Below are 19,390 nucleotides of genomic sequence, written 5' to 3' on the forward strand. Positions count from 1 at the left end.
CAACAGTGCATAAAGAAGAAAAGGGGGAATTGTGGGAATCAAACGTTGTTTCTGCATTTAGAATAAGAATATTTTATTTCAAGGTCTCATGATATCAGTGAAGCGATTTGTAGTTATTAGGTAGAAGTCATGGGTACAAAGACTGCAGCTCCTGTCTGTCCAGCTGTCTGAAATAGAACTACTGATTTTTGGTGCTGGACAAATAAGACCTGAATAGTAAAGGATCCAAAGAGGAGAAGTTCAAATAATTCACAATAGACCTGTATAAACCAGCAACAGTGTATGTTCTAATGGTTTGTTGTCAAAAATATACAAGTGGTGACATACCTAAGGATGTGCCTGAAGAGATATCGGGAAGGACTGGAACCCTCCGAGCTCTTTGTTTAACAAAAGCCTATGGGACAGAATGGAAGAAGCTTTGAAGGGAATCAACATATCAGGACGATAAGAGTACCAAGATATCTTGGAAACAAAAGCAGCAGGATGGCGACTGACCAGCGCAACGTGAACTAACACATTTCAGAACGTAATTACGTAATGAACAAATGCAAACCTCGGGTAAAACTGTAACCTGGAATAGCCAACCAAAGGGGAAAGGGGAGGGGAAAGCAGATGGGAGACAAGGTATAAAAGCTGTCACATCGTGTCTGTAGGTTCGCTTCTGCTATCAGGGCGCCCGCCATTGCAATCGCGAATAAAAACTGCTTTGATCAGAGATACCGTCCTGAACAAAAATCATGGAGGATATTTCCAACAATACGATGCTAGCTGAAAAGGGGTGTGTGTGTGTGTAATGCTGGGGACCCACTGTTGCACCTCCATCCCCAATAGCTCATCTCCCAATGGCTCAATAACTGGGGCACTGCGGGGGCTTACTACCCTTTTGCCAATGAATTGGCAGATCATTCAGGGATACCTCTATCACTGGATGGTTGGACTCTTGGCTTGGTAAATGGAAAGGGATGATTATATCCATATTTATTTACTTGATTACAGTAGCAGGAGCCCTGGTGGCCATAGGGTGCTGTATTGTCCCATGTGTAAGGGGGACTGAGATTAATTGAGGCAGCATTATTAAAACAAACACCATCTTTAATGGAGCACCTCCCCACCCCCTAAGGGCCCCCCCTCTTAAAGGGCTCCCCACCCCTTAAAGGAGATCCCCCCCGAACCCAAAGACCCCCCTTTAAAGGAGACCCCCCCTCTTAAAAGAGACCCCACCCCTTAAAGGAGCCCCCTCACCTTTAAAGGGCCCCCGCCCCTTAAGGGAGATCAAACGATGATATTAGAGGAGGTGGGTAATGAAGTGATGAAGAGGAAGGCTTCTATAAGACAACGCCTGAAAGAGAAAGCAAAACTTGTAGAAATCAACAGTGTAATCATGTGAATGATTACATGTAATCGTGTTACACGTGGAAACCAGGGAAACTAAGAAGCTGCCGGCACTGCAAACTACACATTGCCGGGGAATATAAGCTGCTAGAAAATAACCAAAGAATAACAGAAAAGGCTGCTGACTTTCTTCCCAACAACAGCCCAGAGCCCAGCAATAACCTGAGCAGATAACCGAGAATGGCAGCAATGTATACGAGAGAGAAGAATCGTATCAATGCAGAACCGATCCTTTGTTCAAATCGAGACCCAGGCGGAATATAGACTCCCCTCAGCGCCGTTTTGCTGGTGGGTGAGAGGAATGAAAGGAACGCCAGGACAGCAAGGGAGGGATGCGTGACAACAAGGGTGTGCGAATGTCCCCACCGAAGGAAGCAAAGAGAGCCAGCAGAAAGCGATGCTTCATTAGCGTCACTAAACACAGCCCCCATCGCTCCCCCGGGTGCGGATGTGCCATGAGAACGAGCTGTGAAACTGCCTGGCAGCCGGCTCGGGACGTGCTCGCTGTGGCAATTCCTGCCTTCCTGAGCCTGTGCGGAAGAGGCGAGAGCCTGGCTGGAAGGCATCCGGGCAGCCCCGCGGTGGCAGGAGGTGCACCAAGGCCGTCCTGCGGCCAGCTCCGGGCTGAGGGCGCTCGGCATCCTCTGCTCTCCGCGACTCCGAGGAGCCTGGCTACCTGCACCAGAGCTGGGAGCAGCCTGCTCCGCACCCAAGGTAGGTGCCCTTCGTGGCTCGTGCAGAGCAGCGCACGCTTCCTGCCCCCTGCCAGCAGCGCAGGGAGAGGAGCGGGGAGCGGCCCCGGGCGGGGCGGAACCCGCACTGCCGTACCCCAGGCGGGACCCTGGTCCCCGCTCCAGCTCCCACTCAGCGCAGCAGGTTTGCTGGCCCGGACGAGCTGCAACCAGGGGAGCAGTTTATGCAGCCCAGGCTGAGCTCCGAGTGGCACGGGAACGGGCTCGGAGCTGGGACGGTGAGGAAGGGAGCAGAGGAGGGCAGCGTGCTCTGCTGCCCGGTTGGATCTCTGTAACACAGCGCAGCTGGGGCTGCAGTTCTTCCTCTGGGCCACGGGAGACGCGAGACGGCCTCGCTCTGCAGCTGTGCACGCGTGGCTTGATGCAACCTTTAAACTCCACGATGCCTCCTTTGGAGTGTCTTAATGCGAAGCCTAAAAGGAGAGAATTTGCCCTCCCCCTGCTCCTCCTCCCCGGCAGTCCCCAGCTTCCCTGCGGGCAACATGTGCCTCTAGCGACCCTTGCAATGGCGTTGCCTTTTGTTTGCTGAGCGCTTGCCTGATGGCTCAGCCGGGGTTGTGCAAACCCCTCGCAAGGCTTTTGTTCAGGCTGTCCCGGCAGCTGCAGATGCCTTGAGCGCACAGCTGCGGGCCCTGAGCACGTTCAGCATCTGCAGCAGCTCCGGCACTGGGCTCTGGAACGAACAGGCGATGAGAAGCTGGCAGCCTGCGGGCTGAGTGGAGCACGCGTTGAGAGCACGGCCGAGCAGCAGCAGGTGAGTAAAGCACAGCCCAGGCTGCCTTCTGCAAAGGGCACGCGCTGCTGAGAGCGTCCCCTGGCAGTGAGCGCAGTCTGCGTGCTCAGCTGGAGAGAGAGGGAGGAATGTATTGATTGATACCATGCAGGAATCACGGAGTGCTCTAACAGCGGCTTAACAAGGCTGTTGTAACCACGTGGCTGTTTACTGCCTTAATTGTTCTGTTTAGCACTGCTACTATTCGATAAGTTGCCTTATGGTTCAGATGTTTTGTTGATTTATTTACGTGTTTAAGTAAGCCGTCCTATTGATTTGAGAAGTGTGTGCCATCCAGCTGACTCCTCGCCGTTTTCTTACCCGAGGAATGTGAGTCATCATCACTTTTATCTTAGGTAACATCAGCAGGAGGTGGTTTAGAGAACGCCATCAGTCGCCTTCACAAAGTATTTTCCCAACCCTTTTTTGAGGGCTGGGTTGATTTCATCAAGCCCAAGGCTGCTTCCATTCCTGAGAGGATATACAGACATCTGCCAGAGGATTGAATCCGTTTGCCACCAGGTGTTCCCCTCACTGATCTGTAGAGGCAGCTGCCATCTGCGCTGAGGCTCGCTGTGTTTGTGTGTTGGGGGCTGCATTCACGGTGCTCTGCCATGAACCAGGTGCTGTTCTGCACCTCCTGCTGGATGGTTGGATGGCCGTACCGTTTTCTAACAGTATTTCTGCTGCTCTTTCCTGGGTAGCCGTCCCCTTTAGGAGTGCTTGCAGTCAATCCAAAGATTCCCCAGTTGGCACAGGCTGTCCTTGTTGTATGTCCTCAACTTCCTTCACCACTCAGACCTCCAATCGAACTCCCCTTTCCCATTCCTCGTCTATCACTGTTCAGTTTCCTTAGCTGCAGCTAAGGTAGAAAATAAGCCGTCATTCTGCTGCCTCTGTTTGCCTTAACAGTACAGAGGCAGTGCCGTTAATTAGTGCTATTAGTGCAATTTCACATCTGTTTGGAGCCAAACCATAGAGGTGGAGGATGTGTGTCCTAAAGGATTGTAGGCGACTCCGGCACAACTTCACCGCGTAGCGCAGCAGAAATATTGTGGATTATCAGTCGCTTTTGATTCTGGGAGGACCGGTGCAGTTCTCCTTTGCTTCATATGTCACTTCCAAACCTGACACAATGCTGATAACCCCTTTCCCCTTTTGTGTCCTTTTACTGCTCCCTGTGACCTCTGCTTGCTGCTCAACTACAGCAGTTGCCACGAGAACATTCACAGAAGAATTTGGGATGCGCTTCATGTCTCTTGTCATCGGTTTGTTTCCCTTCTTGCTACCCTGCAGACTTTGCCCGTTGGTCACAGGTGGATCCAAACGCAGCATAACTCTCCTAAGGGAGAAGCAGGACGATATTTGTTGATATAATACGGATATGGTGTAGAGATTTAACGGTGACTCAACAGGATCGGAGGTGGCTGGATACACTTGGTTATTTACTGCATGGAGGGTAGGGTTACACACACACCTACAGGAGGCCCTCCCATTGAGTCACGAGGCTCAGAGTAGTTCCCCTTCCTTTCTCATGGCTTCAGACCACAGAGGTAAGGAGCTAGGATGTGGCTGGATCCTTTCCTAGTCCCAAGCTTGGTCAAGGCATTGTGTGGAAGGAATCATACGTGCACGGTCCCTCTAAGACAGAACCTTAGAGAACACATGAAAGCTCCAAAGTAACCACGGGTGTCTTATGGAAGATCTGCACTGAGAAGGAGTCTTGATGTCAAGCTGCAAGGGATCTCAGTGCAGGTGTGAGCTGCGGAGACAGCCCTGCTGGAGGGCAGGTCCTGCAGAGCTGGAGGGGCACTTGGGCTGCTTCCCGTTTTGGGGTACGATGACTGCCTGCTTGCCGTGCTTTGTCTTAAGTCCCCGGCTCAGTCTCAGCTGTTGAACCAAGTGTCAGCTACCAGTTGTTTCAGCCTCCCAGTTTGAGACAGCTTTGTGACGGTTCATCTCTTTGAGCCAGACTGTTTCCAGTGCTGCAGCTCATTGTCTTCCTCTGCAAGGCCAGGCAGTGCCCTGCAGAAGGGCTGAGCTGGGACTGGGACTGCTGCATTCCCTCACAGCTCCCCTGCCATTTCTCTTCTCCCTGCAGGCTCCAGTTCAACTTCTGCCTTCCAGCCGTGATCATCCCAGCCTGCAGGAGAGCAGCAAATGGCCGCAGCACATCCAGCTGAGGTAGGGGGTGAGGAAGCAGGCCGGAGAGGCCAAGGGGCCAGGGATGTGAATGAAGGGGAAGAGGGAGGTGCCCTCAGCCAGCGTATGTGTGTGCTGGGGACATAGATGCAGCTGGGATGGGAGGTTGTGTCCTGTGCGAGCTGCTTGCCTGGGCCTTGGCTGTTCCCAGCAAGGAGCCTCTTTGCTTGCAGGAGCCCGTGAGCTTTGCGGAGGTGGCCGTGTATTTCAGCAGGGAGGAGTGGGCGCTGCTGGACCCTGCGCAGCGAGCGCTCTACCGGGACGTGATGCTGGAGACGTACCAGTGCGTGGCCTCGCTGGGTGAGAGCTTGGCTGCCTTTCCTCCTCGTTAGGGCACCTTTGGCTGTGCAGAATGAGCCTCTGCAAGCCGGGCCTTGAATAATCGCCATGCAGCTACATATTGACTAACACCACAGTGCCAGCAGGAAAGGAGATACTGAGAAGCGTGAGTTTCAGAAGGGATTAGTATGCACGGCACTCTGATCAAAGCCGCAGAGTCAGTGCTGGCAAGCAGGCATCAGCCAGGGGGAGAAAACCAGCCCTTGTGTTGTGTGTTGCATGGTGCCAGCAGCTCCAGCTCACAGATGACTCCCTGGTTACTGCTATGGAACTGAGGATTTTCCATGCAATTGCCATCAACATTTTGATGCCTTGACCAGTGGTAGATTGTAAGAAAATAAATAAGCTGTTGTCAAGTTAATTCAAAAGAACAAATATCCCTTCACAATGTTCAGAGATGTCAAAGCATTCTTTGCTCCAAGGGAAGCTGTAGGCGCGGTGTCATTCAGGCCCAAACGGTGGTTTCTCCCTGGGGAGGGACACAGAGTGGAGCTGTTGAACAGGCACTGTGCCAGCATGAGGTTAATGCTCTCTTGTTCCCTGTTTCTCTCTCCCTGAAGCTCCACTTCCAGCCCCCAAACCCGTGTTGATCTCCCTGCTTGAAGCAGGGGAAGAGCCCTGGATCCCAGATGTGCGTAGCCCTGAGGCCGTGCCAGGAGACCTCATCCCAGGTGAGGTGGTGGAGGGAAGGGGAACGCTGGGGCTGTAAGAGCCTTCTCTGCCTGTGTCTTATGTTGGGCACCGTGTGCTATTGCTGCATTTCCTCTGCCATCCAGCAGCCGATGGGATCAAAAATACAAAGGAGGTGCTGCAGAGAAGTCGCGTAGCAGAAATACAGCGGGGTCGCATCTCTGTGGAAGAAATCAGAAGGGATGCCCAGGAAGGCCTGCAGCAAGGTCAGGGTGAGCACATCAAGAAACCCCTGGGAATGACATTGAGGAACACAATGGACTTCAGCATAGGTCCAAAGCAGCCTGAGGAAACCAGGAGCGAGGATGCATGCCGGATGAAAAAGCAGAATCCGTGCGCTGAGTGTGAGAAAAGCTTTAAAATGGATTCCAGCATCACTAACCAGCAGTGCACGCACTCAGCAAAGAGGCAATACGAGATCTTTGATTCTGCAGAGAGCAAGAAATGGAGCCTCCGGCCCACTGGGCAGCAGTGCATGTACACAGGAGAGAGAGCCTTCGAGTGCTCTGATTGTGGAAAGAAATTCATGGACAGTGGGAGCCTCGCTTCCCACCAGCGTATCCACAGCAGAGAGAGACTGTACGAGTGCCCTGAGTGTGGGAAGAGCTTGAAAGATAGTTCTAAACTCAAAAGACACCAACGTGTCCACACAGGAGAGCGACCATATAAGTGCCTTGAGTGTGGGAAGAGCTTCAAAAACAGTTCCAGCCTCACCATCCACCATCGCGTCCACACAGGAGAGAGACCATTTGAGTGCACTGAGTGTGGGAAGAGCTACAAAAGCAGCACTGAATTGAAGTCACACCAGCGCGTCCACACAGGAGTGAAACCATATCAGTGCTCTGAGTGTGAGAAGAGCTTCAAAAGCGGTTCTGATTTGAAGCACCACCAGCGCATCCATACAGGAGAGAAACCCTTTCAGTGTCCAGAGTGTGGGAAGAGCTTCAAAAACAGTTCCAGCCTCACCATCCACCATCGCGTCCACACAGGAGAGAAACCATTTAAGTGCACTGAGTGTGGGAAGAGCTTCAAAAGCAGCTCTGAATTGAAGCCGCACCAGCGCGTCCACACAGGAGTGAAACCATATCAGTGCTCTGAGTGTGAGAAGAGCTTCAAAAGCAGCTCTGAATTGAAGTTGCACCAGCGCGTCCATACAGTAGAGAAACCCTTTCAGTGTCCTGAGTGTGGGAAGAGCTTCAAAGGCATCTCTGATTTGAAGCGCCACCAGCGCATCCATACAGGAGAGAAACCCTTTCAGTGTCCTGAGTGTGGGAAGAGCTTCAAAAGGAGGTGGGAATTGAAGCTGCACCAGCGCGTCCACACAGGAGAGCGACCCTATAAGTGTCCTGCGTGTGAGAAGAGCTTCAAAAGCAGCTATGAATTGAAATTGCACCAGAATGTCCACTCAGGAGACAGACCCTTTCAATGTCCCGAGTGTGGGAAGAGCTTCAAAAGGAGGCGGGTACTGAAGATGCACAAGCAGATCCACACAGGAGAGAGACCATGTAAGCGTACCGAGTGTGGGAAGAACTGCAGGAGCGGGGGGACCCTCACAAAACTCCAGCAGTTCCACGCAGGAGAGAGACCCTGCAAGTGCTCCGACTGTGGGAAGAGCTTCAAATGCAGAACCCACCTCACCATTCACCAGCGCATCCACACAGGAGAGAAACCATTTAAGTGCACTGAGTGTGGGAAGAGCTTCAAAAGCACCTATGAACTGAAGATGCACCAGCGCGTCCACACAGGAGTGAAACCATATCAGTGCTCTGAGTGTGAGAAGAGCTTCAAAGGCATTTCTGATTTGAAGTGCCACCAGTGGGTCCATATAGCAGAGAAACCATATAAGTGTCCTGAGTGTGGGAAGAGCTTCAAAAGGCGATGTGAACTGAAGATGCACCAACGCATCCACACAGGAGAGCGACCCTATAAGTGTCCTGAATGTGGGAAGAGCTTCAAAAGGAATTCTGTTTTGAAGCACCACCAGCTCATCCACACAGGAGAGAGGCCATATAAGTGTCCTGAGTGTGGGAAGGGCTTTAAAAGGCGTTCTGAGCTGACGCTGCATCAGAGCATCCACACGAAAAAGAGACCCTATGAGTGTCCAGAGTGTGGGAAGAGCTTCAAAAGCGGTTCTGATTTGAAGCGCCACCAGCGCATCCATACAGGAGAGAAACCCTTTCAGTGTCCTGAGTGTGGGAAGAGCTTCAAAAGGAGGTGGGAATTGAAGCTGCACCAGCGTATGCACAAAGGAGAGAGACCATAGCTTCTGTCTGGTGGAACATTTTGGCCAGGCCTGCATGCAGGGAGATGCCTGGGAAGTTGTCTTTTCTCTCCCTCAGAGAATCCCATCTGCTGCGGTATCAGAATGTCTGCAGCAGTGAGTTCACATGGCAGGAAGCCTTGAGTGTGAGAAGGGCTTTGTGCCGAGCAGAGAGCTCCTCTGCACTCCCAGAAGACCTTCATGCAGAGCTCAGTCCTCATTAAACATTGCAGTCCACAGGACAGGTAGCTCCTGGGAGTACGTCTCCTGCAGGAAGACTTTCTCTCAGGGCTGGTGCCTCATTTCTCATGGGAAAACCCCCAGCAGAGGGACCCTCAGGATGCTGGAGAGCCCAGGGATGCGGGAGACCAATGCTTCTCCCCACTCAGGAATAGTTTGCAAAGGAGACGGCATCACCGACACCATCTGTAGAAGGGACTTAACCCAGGAGCTTCAGCTGGCCTTTCCTTGCTGCCCAAAGCAGTTCTCTCACCATGCCAGCTTTCCACTTCTGCTCTTCCCAGCAGCCACTTTTTGATGCCATTTCCTAATGGAGAAGCGGTTGTGCAGGGCTGTGCTGTGTGTCTGTGTGCATGTGTTGCTCTCAGTTATTTCTGAGTGCACTGATGAGGCTGAGAAAAGGGTCAGCAGAGCAGTAACGTGGCCCTTGGAGGTTTTCTGAGTGGAAAGGGAAGGGGGTGAATAAAGTAGCTGAGCTGTTCTGGAGCTTTCTGTAGTCTTGTTTTTGCTCTTAAAATAAATGTCAGCGTGTGGAATGAGGAGAGGGAAAGGTGCAAGCAGGGTTTGGTTTTGGTGCCCTCTCCAGCCCACTGCTTGCTTCTGGAGAAGGCATTTCTTCCACACAACCCTATCATCCTCCCTAGCTGTGCTACACATCGGTTTTACTGCTCTTCCTTTAATCGGTTGCTCAGAGCAGCTGTCCGGTTCAACCAACACAAGTGTCCACCCAGCAGACGACGGTGCCCTCTGTGTCCCACGTGAGCTCTGCATGGAGCTTACGGTCGGCAGTGATGTGGTTGAGAGTCTCTGGGCATGGATTAAGGGACAAGGGAAGTAAAGAGGGAGCCTACTATAAGCCACCCAGTGAGGAGGATGATACCAATTAATTATTCTTTAAGGAACTAAGGAATGTGTCTGGAACAGCATCACTTGCCCTAGGCACTGTAGTCCATTGGTCACTTGTTAAGAGGCATCTTGTAAGAGTACAGGTAAGTACAATGTGTTGCAAGTCAAGCAGTGGGGCAGAAGTCCAGCTCCTCTGAGCAGAGAATTTTGTCCCAGTTTGCAAGTAGAGCAAGAAAGAAGAACTTTGTGATTACTACCCTTTTGTCTTGCTCCAATTTATAGGAGAGAGGCAAGGTTCTTTGATATATGGATACCCGGCGTGAGATTAAGAAAGAACGGTTCCAATGTTGGTCTGACCAGTTCATTACAAGTCCTGGCCGTTTAGGGAGATGGGAAAGGGAAGGAAGGAAATATGGGGCAGGGAGTCTGTAGAGAGCAAAAGAGAGAGTCACCACCGTGGGCCAATAGAGGTACACAGCCAGGAAGCTCCACAGCAAGCCGGCCTCAGGGGGTTCTTCCAAGAGGATTTCCCCTCGGTGATTTCTCCGCCAAGGCTGTCTTTGGGAGTTTGTCTGCAAAGACCCCAGTTTAGGGACAGCCTTTTATCCCCCATTGCTGTGGGTTTTCTTCTTCTTCTTTTCTCTCAGCTTAGTGTGACATTCCTGGCCCAACAGATGTGCCAGCAGGGAGTGTTGCCTCTGTTGTCCTGCACAAGCATTGTCGCCTTTTGCAGTGCTCTGCTCCATCAAGCAGCACCCCTGAAAAAGGCTGCTTGTCCCGCTTCTGCTTATCTGTGCATTGACAAGCAGAGGCACTGCGGCACTGTGACAGCCACCATTAACCCCCCTAGGTAATTCAGTCAGACTCTTATCACTAGAACGGCCTCACCAAGCAAGATTGGAGACCACAAAGAAAAACGGGTTTGTCTTTCGCACCACCCGGTGGCTCAAAGGATGATTGAAATTGATGCACAAATGGCCGCTCAGGTGGTGAGGGAAGAAGAAAGAAAAACAAAAGGTAAGCATAAGGGAAAAGGGATGGGTGGCAAGGGGGAGTTAAATGTTCATCAGTTGAAGCTATAAAGTACACGGAGGATTTATGTTGAATAAAACACGGGATGACACAAAGTACAAATGTCTGAGTTACAACAGCACACAACACCGACTTGTCAGACAGCAGCCCGTGGTTCTGCAGGAGTGGTGACAAAATATTACAGAGCAAACAAAGGGTAGGGAACGATCCAGTGAGGGTTGATTTTACATTCCTTTTTCGGGGTGTCCTTTGCCTTCCAAGAATATTTGCTATGGGATTTCATTAAGGTTAGGGAAGCTGGCCTCAGGGGAGCTGAGTCAGTTGACACAGGCTGGCCAGAGAGAGAAGTGTTTCTCTGGCTTATCAGCAACTGGATGGGGACTCACAGGGGCAACTGGCAAGAGTGAGGCCTTGGGACAGAAGGTGTTGAATCGAGGATCTTCTCCTTTTGTTGTGAGCTTTCTAATACCTCCACCCCTCATTGCCATCCACCCACCTCCCGCTCATCTGGGGGAGGGGGCGAAGGCATCAGTTTTCCTTGAGCTTCCATCAAATCTCATGGAACTTCCTTTTGCCAGCCCATTATCCAGAGACAATGACATTTTTGATCAATATTTCACGTAGCTGTACTTGCTGGCAATGAGACCCTTCCAGTCCCATTGAGCTTTGGGCTGGGTAGCCCAGGGGCAAGGCTGACTGCTGCAAGCCTCACTCCCCTTGGCTCAGATTTACTGGTGAATGAAATCACCAGCCCATATTTTCTCCCACAGTTCATTAACTTGTGGGCAACCTCCCCCCATGTCCGTACTTTGTATCCTGACTGCAGATGGTTGGATGTTACAGTTCCTTCTAACACTGCCCGGGTTCTTTCTCCCTGAGACACAGCCTGTATCTTCCCTGGCAGTTGTACGCCCATGGGTTTCAGCGATTCTGGAAGCCCCCTGATTAAAGGAGTCATCCTCTCAGGATCAACAGGCAACAGGTGATTCATGATGTGGCTGCAGCTTTCTGTCGTGCATCATTTGGAGACAGGCAGCCTTTTGAACACTTTCCACTAATTGATCAGCTGTCCCAGTAATAACAAGAGGGTCTCCCCTTTCTAAAGTGTTAAGACCACCTGCCCAATAGGCATCCCTCTGTGTTAAGGACCAAGGAGCATCTTTAACTACTGTTGCCAGTTGTTATAAATACTCCTGGTCCCCAATAACCTTCAGCTTCCTTTTCAGCTAACGCTATTTGGTCTCCACCAGTGAGACTGACCCTCCATACATACTGTGCCTTTGGAGAGCGACCAAAATCTCTTTTTAATTTTGCTAACTCAGTGGCAGAGAAGGGAATTTCTTTAACATTCATTTGAGGGTCCAGATCCTGGCTGTGATCAAATGCATCTTCAGTTTTTATCAAAGGACACAATTGAGTTGGCGAGTCCTCTAATTTGTCAAGCCTGGACTTTATTTCTTCCAATCCTTCTAGAGGATGGATTTTTTTCTTGAGGCAAGTTATGAACGACAGCGTTGCTGCTATCCGTACACGTTAACAGCTCCTTAAAAGCCATTTCCAACAAAACTGAATTATGTTTTTCTCTTTGTAATTGTTCCTCAAGGTTCACCACTTGATCCTGCAGAGTTTTTACCAACTCTTGTATTGCTTTTGGAGAAACCTACATACAGATGCCACTTTGACTCTGCCCTGTATTTCCCAGTTTATCCCACAGTTCCCACTGTGTCCAATAGAACCACCTCTGCCCTGTTGTCATGGTGTTGTTATGTTGCTGTCAATATTCCACATCATAACATCATGTGCAGTGTGGATCATTAAAAGGTTCATATTCCAGTTCTGTGGAATAACAACATCCCGAGTACTCAGCTCTCGGAGAACTACATATCCCAGAGGATGTCGTGGCCAGAGAGAAGTCACGGGAGGAGGACATCTATAATCTCGCTCCCAGGATGGAGCTTTCTCTCTCTCTCAGGCTCTCGGACAGTGGGAAGCGTTCCAGCTGTGTCGCCTAGAGTTCACAGTAGGCCTCTCGGTTTTCGGGGACTGTGTCTCTCTGTTTTGTTCGATTTATTGGCCTCAATCATATTGTATTATATTGTGTTATCTTGTATTCCGATATCATATTTAGTAAAATAAGTTTTTCCTCCTTAGATTGCTGCCACTGTTCTCTTTTCCCATTCCCCTTTTTCCCTTCCTTTTCCAGGCTGGGGTCCCTATGGGGCAGCTGCCCTCTGTCACAGGCACAGGTAAATCTAGGTAACCGTGACACAGCATCACCCCAGTGTCACCACAACACAGCCCCAGTGTCACCCCAACATCACCCCAGCGTCACCCCAACGTCAGCCCAACATCAACCCAGCAGCATCACCCCAAACATCACCCCAGCATCACCCTAACACAGCCCCAATGTCACCCCAACATCACCCCCATGTCACCCTAACACAGACCCAATATCACCCCAACATCACCCCCATGTCACCCTAACACAGCCTCAATGTCACCCCATCAACCCCATGTCACCCTAACACAGACCCAATATCACCCCAACATCACCCCCATGTCACCCTAACACAGCCTCAATGTCACCCCATCAACCCCATGTCACCCTAACACAGACCCAATATCACCCCAACATTACCCCCATGTCACCCTAACACAACCTCAATGTCACCCCAACATCACCCCCATGTCACCCTAACACAGCCCCAATGTCACCCCAACATCACCCCCATGTCACCCTAACACAGACCCAATATCACCCCAATGTCACCCCAGCATCACCCCAACACAGCCCCAATATCACCCCTGTGTTACCACAATACCACCCCAATGTCACACCAATGTCACCCCAGCATCACCCCAACGTCATTCCAACACAGCCCCAATGTCACCCAAACGTCACTCCCTTCAGTCACCTCCCAGTGAGCAGCACCCCAGCCTTAGACCAACAATGTCAGTACTCAGCACTGGGGGGCCCCAGGGGGAAGTGGGGGCTCTGAGGGATGCAGGGGGGCTTTGGTAGCACTGGGAGGTTCTGAGTGCTCTGAGGGGCACTGGGGGGCAGTGGACTTCATTGTGGGCCTCTGAGGGGCACTGGGGGGCAGTGGAGGGTATTGGGAGGCTCTGAGGGGCACTGATGGGCATTGGAGAATATTGGGGGACTCTGAGGAGCACTGGGGAGCAGTAGAGGACACAGGGAAGCTCTGAGGAGCACTGGGGACAGTGGAGGGCATTGGGGGGCTCTGAGGGGCACTGAGGAGCAATGGAGGACACTGGGGAGGGCTCTGAGGGTCACTGGGGAGCTCTGAGGGGCACTGGGGGCAATGGAGGGCATTGGGGTCTCTGAGGAGCACTGGGGTGCAGTGGAGGGCATTGAGGGGCTCTCAATATCTTATCATAGGATCATAGGATGGCCTGCATTGAGGAGCACTGTAATGATCATCTCGTTTCAACTGGTGCAGCTGGAGGCCATTCCTTCTCATCCTATCACTGTTATGCAAGAGAAGAGACTGACCCCCAGCTCACCACGGCCTCCCTTTGGAAGTTATAGGGAGCAATAAGGTCTCCCCTGAGCCTTTTTTGTAGTGAGGGGCCCAACAATGAACACAGCACTGGAGCTGCAGCTGTGGATCTCATTTGGCACTGGAGTGCACCCTTTTGCTAAAGGGGTTCAACCTTTGGCCCTTTTGAAAGGGCTTCACCCTTTTATTTCTTGGGGTTATGCAGTTTGCTATAGGGCTGACCCATTTGGCCTCGGGGTTCTGCTTTTAGTTTCCATTTCTCCCCATTTTCCATCTCTATCCCCCTCCAGGGCTCCATAGCAGAGACACATTATCTTTGCTGCAGCCTTCATGGATAAACTGCAGTGGGCAGAAGAGATGCATGCAGACAAAGCAGCAGGCATCTGAGTGCAGAGGGATGCTGCCCATCCCATTTCTCTTCCTATCTACGTCTGCTCTCACTCTGTGCTTTTCAAGGGGTGGATCTTTTCCCACCTCCTGAGCCTCCCCTGCTCAGCAAAGAGTCACAAGCACCAAACTGAGGGGAATAATAGGTATGTATTTATTGAGGGCTTTCTTAACAACCAATTGGAGGTAACATTGGCTAATGGGCTAATTACAATGAGATGCCGTTAGCATAGGCCACGGCTGCTTTGATGAGTCAAAGAATGAAAGAAGACCAAGAGAAAAGACGGAAAGCAGGGAAGGAGGGACAGAGAGGCAGCAAAGCGAGGCGGTTCAGCGCCCGTAGATCCAGCCACGTCCTGCTGTCGGGTGCGGATCTTCCGTCTGATGGGCCGTCGGAGGTTTGTTCTTCAGCTGACAGCGACTCCCGATGACAGTCCAGACCGATTTCCAACATGTCCAACGTGGTGGCACTCAGCCGCCTGCCAGCACTGCCCCACTGCTGTGCCTGGGGGCAGGAGCACAGGACAGGCCCCTTCCGTGGGGACAGAGCCCTGTCCCCTGCCCCAGCACGCAGCCCCGAGCTGGGAGGGGTTATTGAGCTGGGCGGTCAGATGGGCAGCAGCCCATCACAGACCACACGCAGGGTCCTGCTTGCAAAGTACGCCACGGAAGCGTACATTGGCTGGGGCAGCACCCGCAGCAGGAGCCGATAGAGCAGCTCCTGGTCATAGTGCCGGGCGTAAAATAGGGCAAAGCCCAGCACAGCAACGAGCAGCAGCTGGAGGCAGACCAAGATGAGGCAGATGGTCCTGTGGGGCAAAAGAGGGGTCCTGGCCATCAGCCCACTGATGGGAGCCCGGCTGCTGTCGGGTGGGCACAGGGCAAGGAGGGGAGACTCACTGCATCCAGAAGGAGAGCCCACGTCTCCTGGCCCGCTCCTTCTTCTCCTGTAGGTGAAGATGGGGCAGGGATGGTGGTCAGGGCCTGCTGCGCAGCAGGGCTTCATGCAGGACTCGGGAGCCCAGCAGCACAACAGTCCCCAGGGAGACCACTGTTGGATGGGGTGAGGGTGCCGTGTGTTCTGCCCCTTACCAGCTGTGCCTCCACCAGCTCCGGCAGCACAGCCCCAGGCACGCGCTCTACCTCCAGCTCCATCTGATGCTGCCGCCTGTGGGCAACAAGGCTTGGTTGGAGGCTGCCGGCCTCTGTCACCGTGGGGGCTCCCCAGCAGCGTGTGCCCACCCCAGGGCTGGGACGGGGCCGCTCTGCCACACCATGCAGGAAGCAGAGCCCCATCCCCAGCAGCGCTGCAGTCCCATTGCTGCCCCAGGTGTGTCAGAGACCCCCGTGTGCAGGCGTGGGGTGCAGGGTCCCATGGGTGGCTCCCATGCACTCACCAGGCACCCTCCAGCTCCAGCTCCTCCCGCTCCTCTCGCAGGCGCTGTTTCTCCCGGCGCAGCACCTGGCAGACAAAAGGCTGAGCTCCATGTCCACAACACGGGGGTGGGCAGCCCCGCTCCCCTCGCCCCTCCACACTACCTCCATCTCCTCGCTCCCGGCCTTCAGCTGCTCCTCCAGCTGGGCAATGAGCTGCTTCTCCTGCAAGACAACGGCTGTCATGAGGGCTGGCCGCCTTGGGTCCCACGGATGGACCCGAGGGATGGGGACCGAGGTCCTCCTGCACAGCCAGAGGCGTGAGGATGCCGAGCTGTGAGGACGAGCCCTCACTGCCCCCTACCTGCTCCAGCTCCTCCTTACGGGCAGCCGTTCTTTCAGCCCGTATTTGCTGGGCGTCCTGTGGGAAAGAGAAGAGCAGCGGCCGTCAGGGCACCGGCGCTCCCACGGGGCTCCGTCCCCTCCTGCCTCCTCCATCGGGGCAAGCAGGGCCTGCAGGGCTGGAGCTGCAGACCCACACGAGGGCACTTCTCCCACCCCACCGCACCCCACACAGCAGCATCTGCTCACCTTCAGCAAAGACGCCCTGGCCGCGGCCGTGCGCTTCTCCATCAGCCGCTCATAAGCCTGTGCGAGGGGAAAGGAGCGGCGTTGGCACCCGGCTCTCTGCTGCCATGCCGTGGGCAGGGTGCCCTCCAGCCGGCAGCTCGGCCCTTCTGTGCCCGTCCACCCAGAGCTCACCTGCTCCAGCTGCTGCAGCAGCTCCACGCGCTGCAGAGCTGTTAATGTTCCGCTGGCAAACTGGGCCCGCATTGCTGCACCACTGGCACAGCTGCTCGCAGGACCTGCACCGCCTGCAGAATGGGGCCGGCAGGTTCGGCGCTGACCCACTGCCCCTGCCCCACCCCGGGGGGGCTTCTGTGAGGTCAGCACGACATTGTGACGTCACCAGCACAGGAGGGTCCTGGGAGGTCACAGGAACAGAAGACGGTTTGTGCTGGAAGAGTCCTTGAAGGTCATAAAGAACCAGAGAATGGTTTGTGTTTGGGATGGCATGCGCTCCTTGGGAGGCTCCTTGATGATCAAAGAAGCGTGGATCGGCTTGTGTTGGAAGGGTCCTGGATGGTCACAGGACCGTAGGATGGCGTGGGTTGGGGTGTTCCTTAATGATGATAGAAGTAGTGAAGGGTTTGTGGGGGAGGCTGTGGGGCAGCAGGTGAGGACCTGAAGGATACCTCAGCTGGGCTGATGGGTCACCAGGAAGGGAACAATTCTGTTCACAAGGTGTGTGGGAAGAGCTTTGTCTGGAGCTCAACCCTCAGTAGACCCCAGTAGACCCCTCAGTAGACCTCAGTAGACCCCAGGGGACCCCTCAGTTGATTCCAGTAGACCTCTATGTAGACCCCTCAGTAGACCCCTATGTTGACCCTAGTGGACCCCTATGTAGACCCCTCTGTACACCCCAGTAGACCCCTCAGTACACCCCAGTAGTCCCCTATGTTGACCCCAGTAGACCCCTCAGTAGACCCCTCAGTAAACCCCAACAGACCCCTCAGTTAACCTCAGTACACCCCTCAGTAGACCTGGGAGTGCCTTGACAGCAGGAAGAGCTCCATCCAGAGCTCATTGCACACCTGGGGGTCCACGTGAGGAACTCTATAAAGGTGCCAGCCTGTATGTAAGAGCTTTTTGGCTACAGCTGGAACCTGTTGAGGTACCAGAGGTTCTGCACTTGGGTGAAGCCCTATCCGTGCCTGCAGCAGCTCTGAGCTGACATGGCAGGAAGCCTTAGAAATGCCCTCGAGTGTGAGAAGGGCTTTGTGCAGAGTGCAGAGCTCCTCACACGTAGGAAGAAACTGATGTGGTCAACCACAGCTCCTACCTGATCAAGCACCAGGGGATCCACTCAGGGCAGAGACCCTAGAAATGCCCGCATTGCAGGAAGAGCTTCATCTGGAGCTCCATCCTCATTAACCATCGCCCAGTCCATGTGTTGTTATTGGCCCTGCAAGTGTCCCTGGTTGCAGGAAGAGTTTCTCTCAGGGCTGGCAGCTCATTTCTCATGGGAGAACCTCAGTGCAGAGAGACCCTCAGGATGCTGGAGAGCCCAGGGATGAGGGAGACCCCAACCCTTCTCCCCACACAGGAAGAGTTTGCAAAGGAGATGGCATCGCTGGCACCCTCTGCAGAGGGGACTTAACCCGGGAGCTTCAGCTGGCCTTTCCTTGCTGCCCAAAGCAGTTCTCTCACCATGCCTGCTTTCCTCTCCTGCTCTTTTTGATGCCATTTCCTAATGGAGAAGCAGACACGTAGGGCTGTGCTGTGTGTCTGTGTGCACGTGTTGCTCTCAGTCATTTCTGAGTGCGCTGATGGGTCCCAGAGAAGGGTCAGCAGAGCAGTAACGTGGCTCTTGGAGGTTGGCTGAGAATCATCTGTGGTGGAAAGGGAAGGGGGTGAATAAAGTAGCCAAGTTGTTCTAGAGCTTTCTTTCTTCGCTGTAGTCTTGGTTTTTTGCTCTTAAAATCAGTGTCAGCATGTGGAATGACGAGAGGGGAAGGTGCAAGCAGGGTTTGGTTTTGGTGCCAACCCCAGCCCACTGCTTGCTTCTGGGAAAGGCCTTTCTTCTACACAAGCCTATCATCCTTCCTAAGCGTGCTGCACTTTGGTTCTACTGCTCTTCCTGAATGCTTTAACCAGGAGCTCAGAGCAGCTGTGAGACACCAAGCCTTGGCTGCCACCAGTAAAACTACTAAGCTTTCTCTCTTCCTTAACGCACCATCCATTACAGCTTGAAAGAGCAGCGGCCTGATGTACCCTACCAGATAACAAGCTGCCAACCAGAGGGTCAGGGACAAGGTTCGGTGTTAGAGGTAGGTTTAAGCTTAGAATTAGGGCTGAGGGCTAGCACTGATGGTTAGATTTAGTGCTAGGTGCAGTGCTCGCACGTGAGTTAGTGTTAGGGCGAGGGATGTGATAAGGGTTGGTGTTTAGGGGAAAGAGCTTGAGTTTAGCTTGAAGTTTAGGACAGGAAAGGGTGAAGGTTGTACTTTAAGATACTTTAGGTATACTTTAGGGGGTTCAAGTTATGGGTTAGGAGTTAGGGATCGAGTTAAGGTTAGATTACAGATTGTTATATGGGTTAGAGTCAGCGCTAGGCACCAATTCCCAGCTTCCTTACATGGAGAAAAGCTACGTGAAGACACGGACAGATATAGTTAATGGACAGCAGAGGAAAGCAAGAGGCATAGTTCTGTAAAAGTAGATTTTACCAAGTCCAAATTATATCCACTGAATCATAGAAACACTTGTGTTGGAAAGATGAGAAAGATGATCTAGTTCCAACCCCCCTGCTCTGGGCAGGGTTGCCAACCACAAGACCAGACAGCCCAGGAACACGTCAAGCCTGGCCTTGAATACCTTCAGTGATGGGACATCCACCCATTCTCAGGGCAGGCTATTCCAGTGCCTCAGCACACTCTGCATGAAGGATCTCTTCATAACCTCCGACATAAACCTCCCCTCTTTCACTTTAAATCCATTTCCCTATCACTACCTGTGTAAC

The 19,390-nt window shown here is 52.9% G+C and overlaps 1 protein-coding gene and 1 pseudogene across 3 annotated transcripts; one reads left to right on the forward strand and one right to left on the reverse strand.

The window, feature by feature from the left end:
- Nucleotides 1–19,390, reverse strand: part of LOC140265315 (ciliary microtubule associated protein 1A-like) — an 84,869-nt pseudogene that overhangs the window by 47,017 nt on the left and 18,462 nt on the right.
- On the forward strand, nucleotides 1,830–9,100 carry LOC140265300 (uncharacterized). 3 transcript variants are annotated; one of them, XM_072361211.1, is made up of 6 exons: nucleotides 1,830–2,106; nucleotides 2,800–2,898; nucleotides 5,018–5,100; nucleotides 5,292–5,418; nucleotides 6,018–6,128; nucleotides 6,234–9,100. In XM_072361211.1, exons 3-6 carry the CDS (start codon nucleotides 5,077–5,079, stop codon nucleotides 8,408–8,410), a joined length of 2,439 nt encoding a protein of 812 aa, XP_072217312.1. In that variant the 5' UTR covers nucleotides 1,830–2,106; nucleotides 2,800–2,898; nucleotides 5,018–5,076; the 3' UTR covers nucleotides 8,411–9,100. The 3 variants fall into 3 exon arrangements, with proteins under 3 accessions (XP_072217312.1, XP_072217311.1, XP_072217314.1); XM_072361210.1 differs by lacking the exon at nucleotides 2,800–2,898; XM_072361213.1 differs by lacking the exon at nucleotides 2,800–2,898 and having other exon boundaries at nucleotides 6,237–9,100.

The sequence above is a fragment of the Excalfactoria chinensis genome, unplaced genomic scaffold (assembly GCF_039878825.1).
Source record: "Excalfactoria chinensis isolate bCotChi1 unplaced genomic scaffold, bCotChi1.hap2 Scaffold_84, whole genome shotgun sequence".
In the NCBI taxonomy this organism is placed as follows: domain Eukaryota; kingdom Metazoa; phylum Chordata; class Aves; order Galliformes; family Phasianidae; genus Excalfactoria; species Excalfactoria chinensis.

What these genes read in the sequence shown, in the direction of transcription:
- LOC140265300 (XM_072361211.1), top strand. Translation starts at nt 5,077, where the DNA reads ATGGCCGCAGCACATCCAGCTGAG. An exon ending in CCAGTGCGTGGCCTCGCTGG is followed by an intron (nt 5,419 to 6,017) that starts GTGAGAGCTTGG and finishes CTCTCCCTGAAG; the next exon opens with CTCCACTTCCAGCCCCCAAA. An exon ending in GCCAGGAGACCTCATCCCAG is followed by an intron (nt 6,129 to 6,233) that starts GTGAGGTGGTGG and finishes TCTGCCATCCAG; the next exon opens with CAGCCGATGGGATCAAAAAT.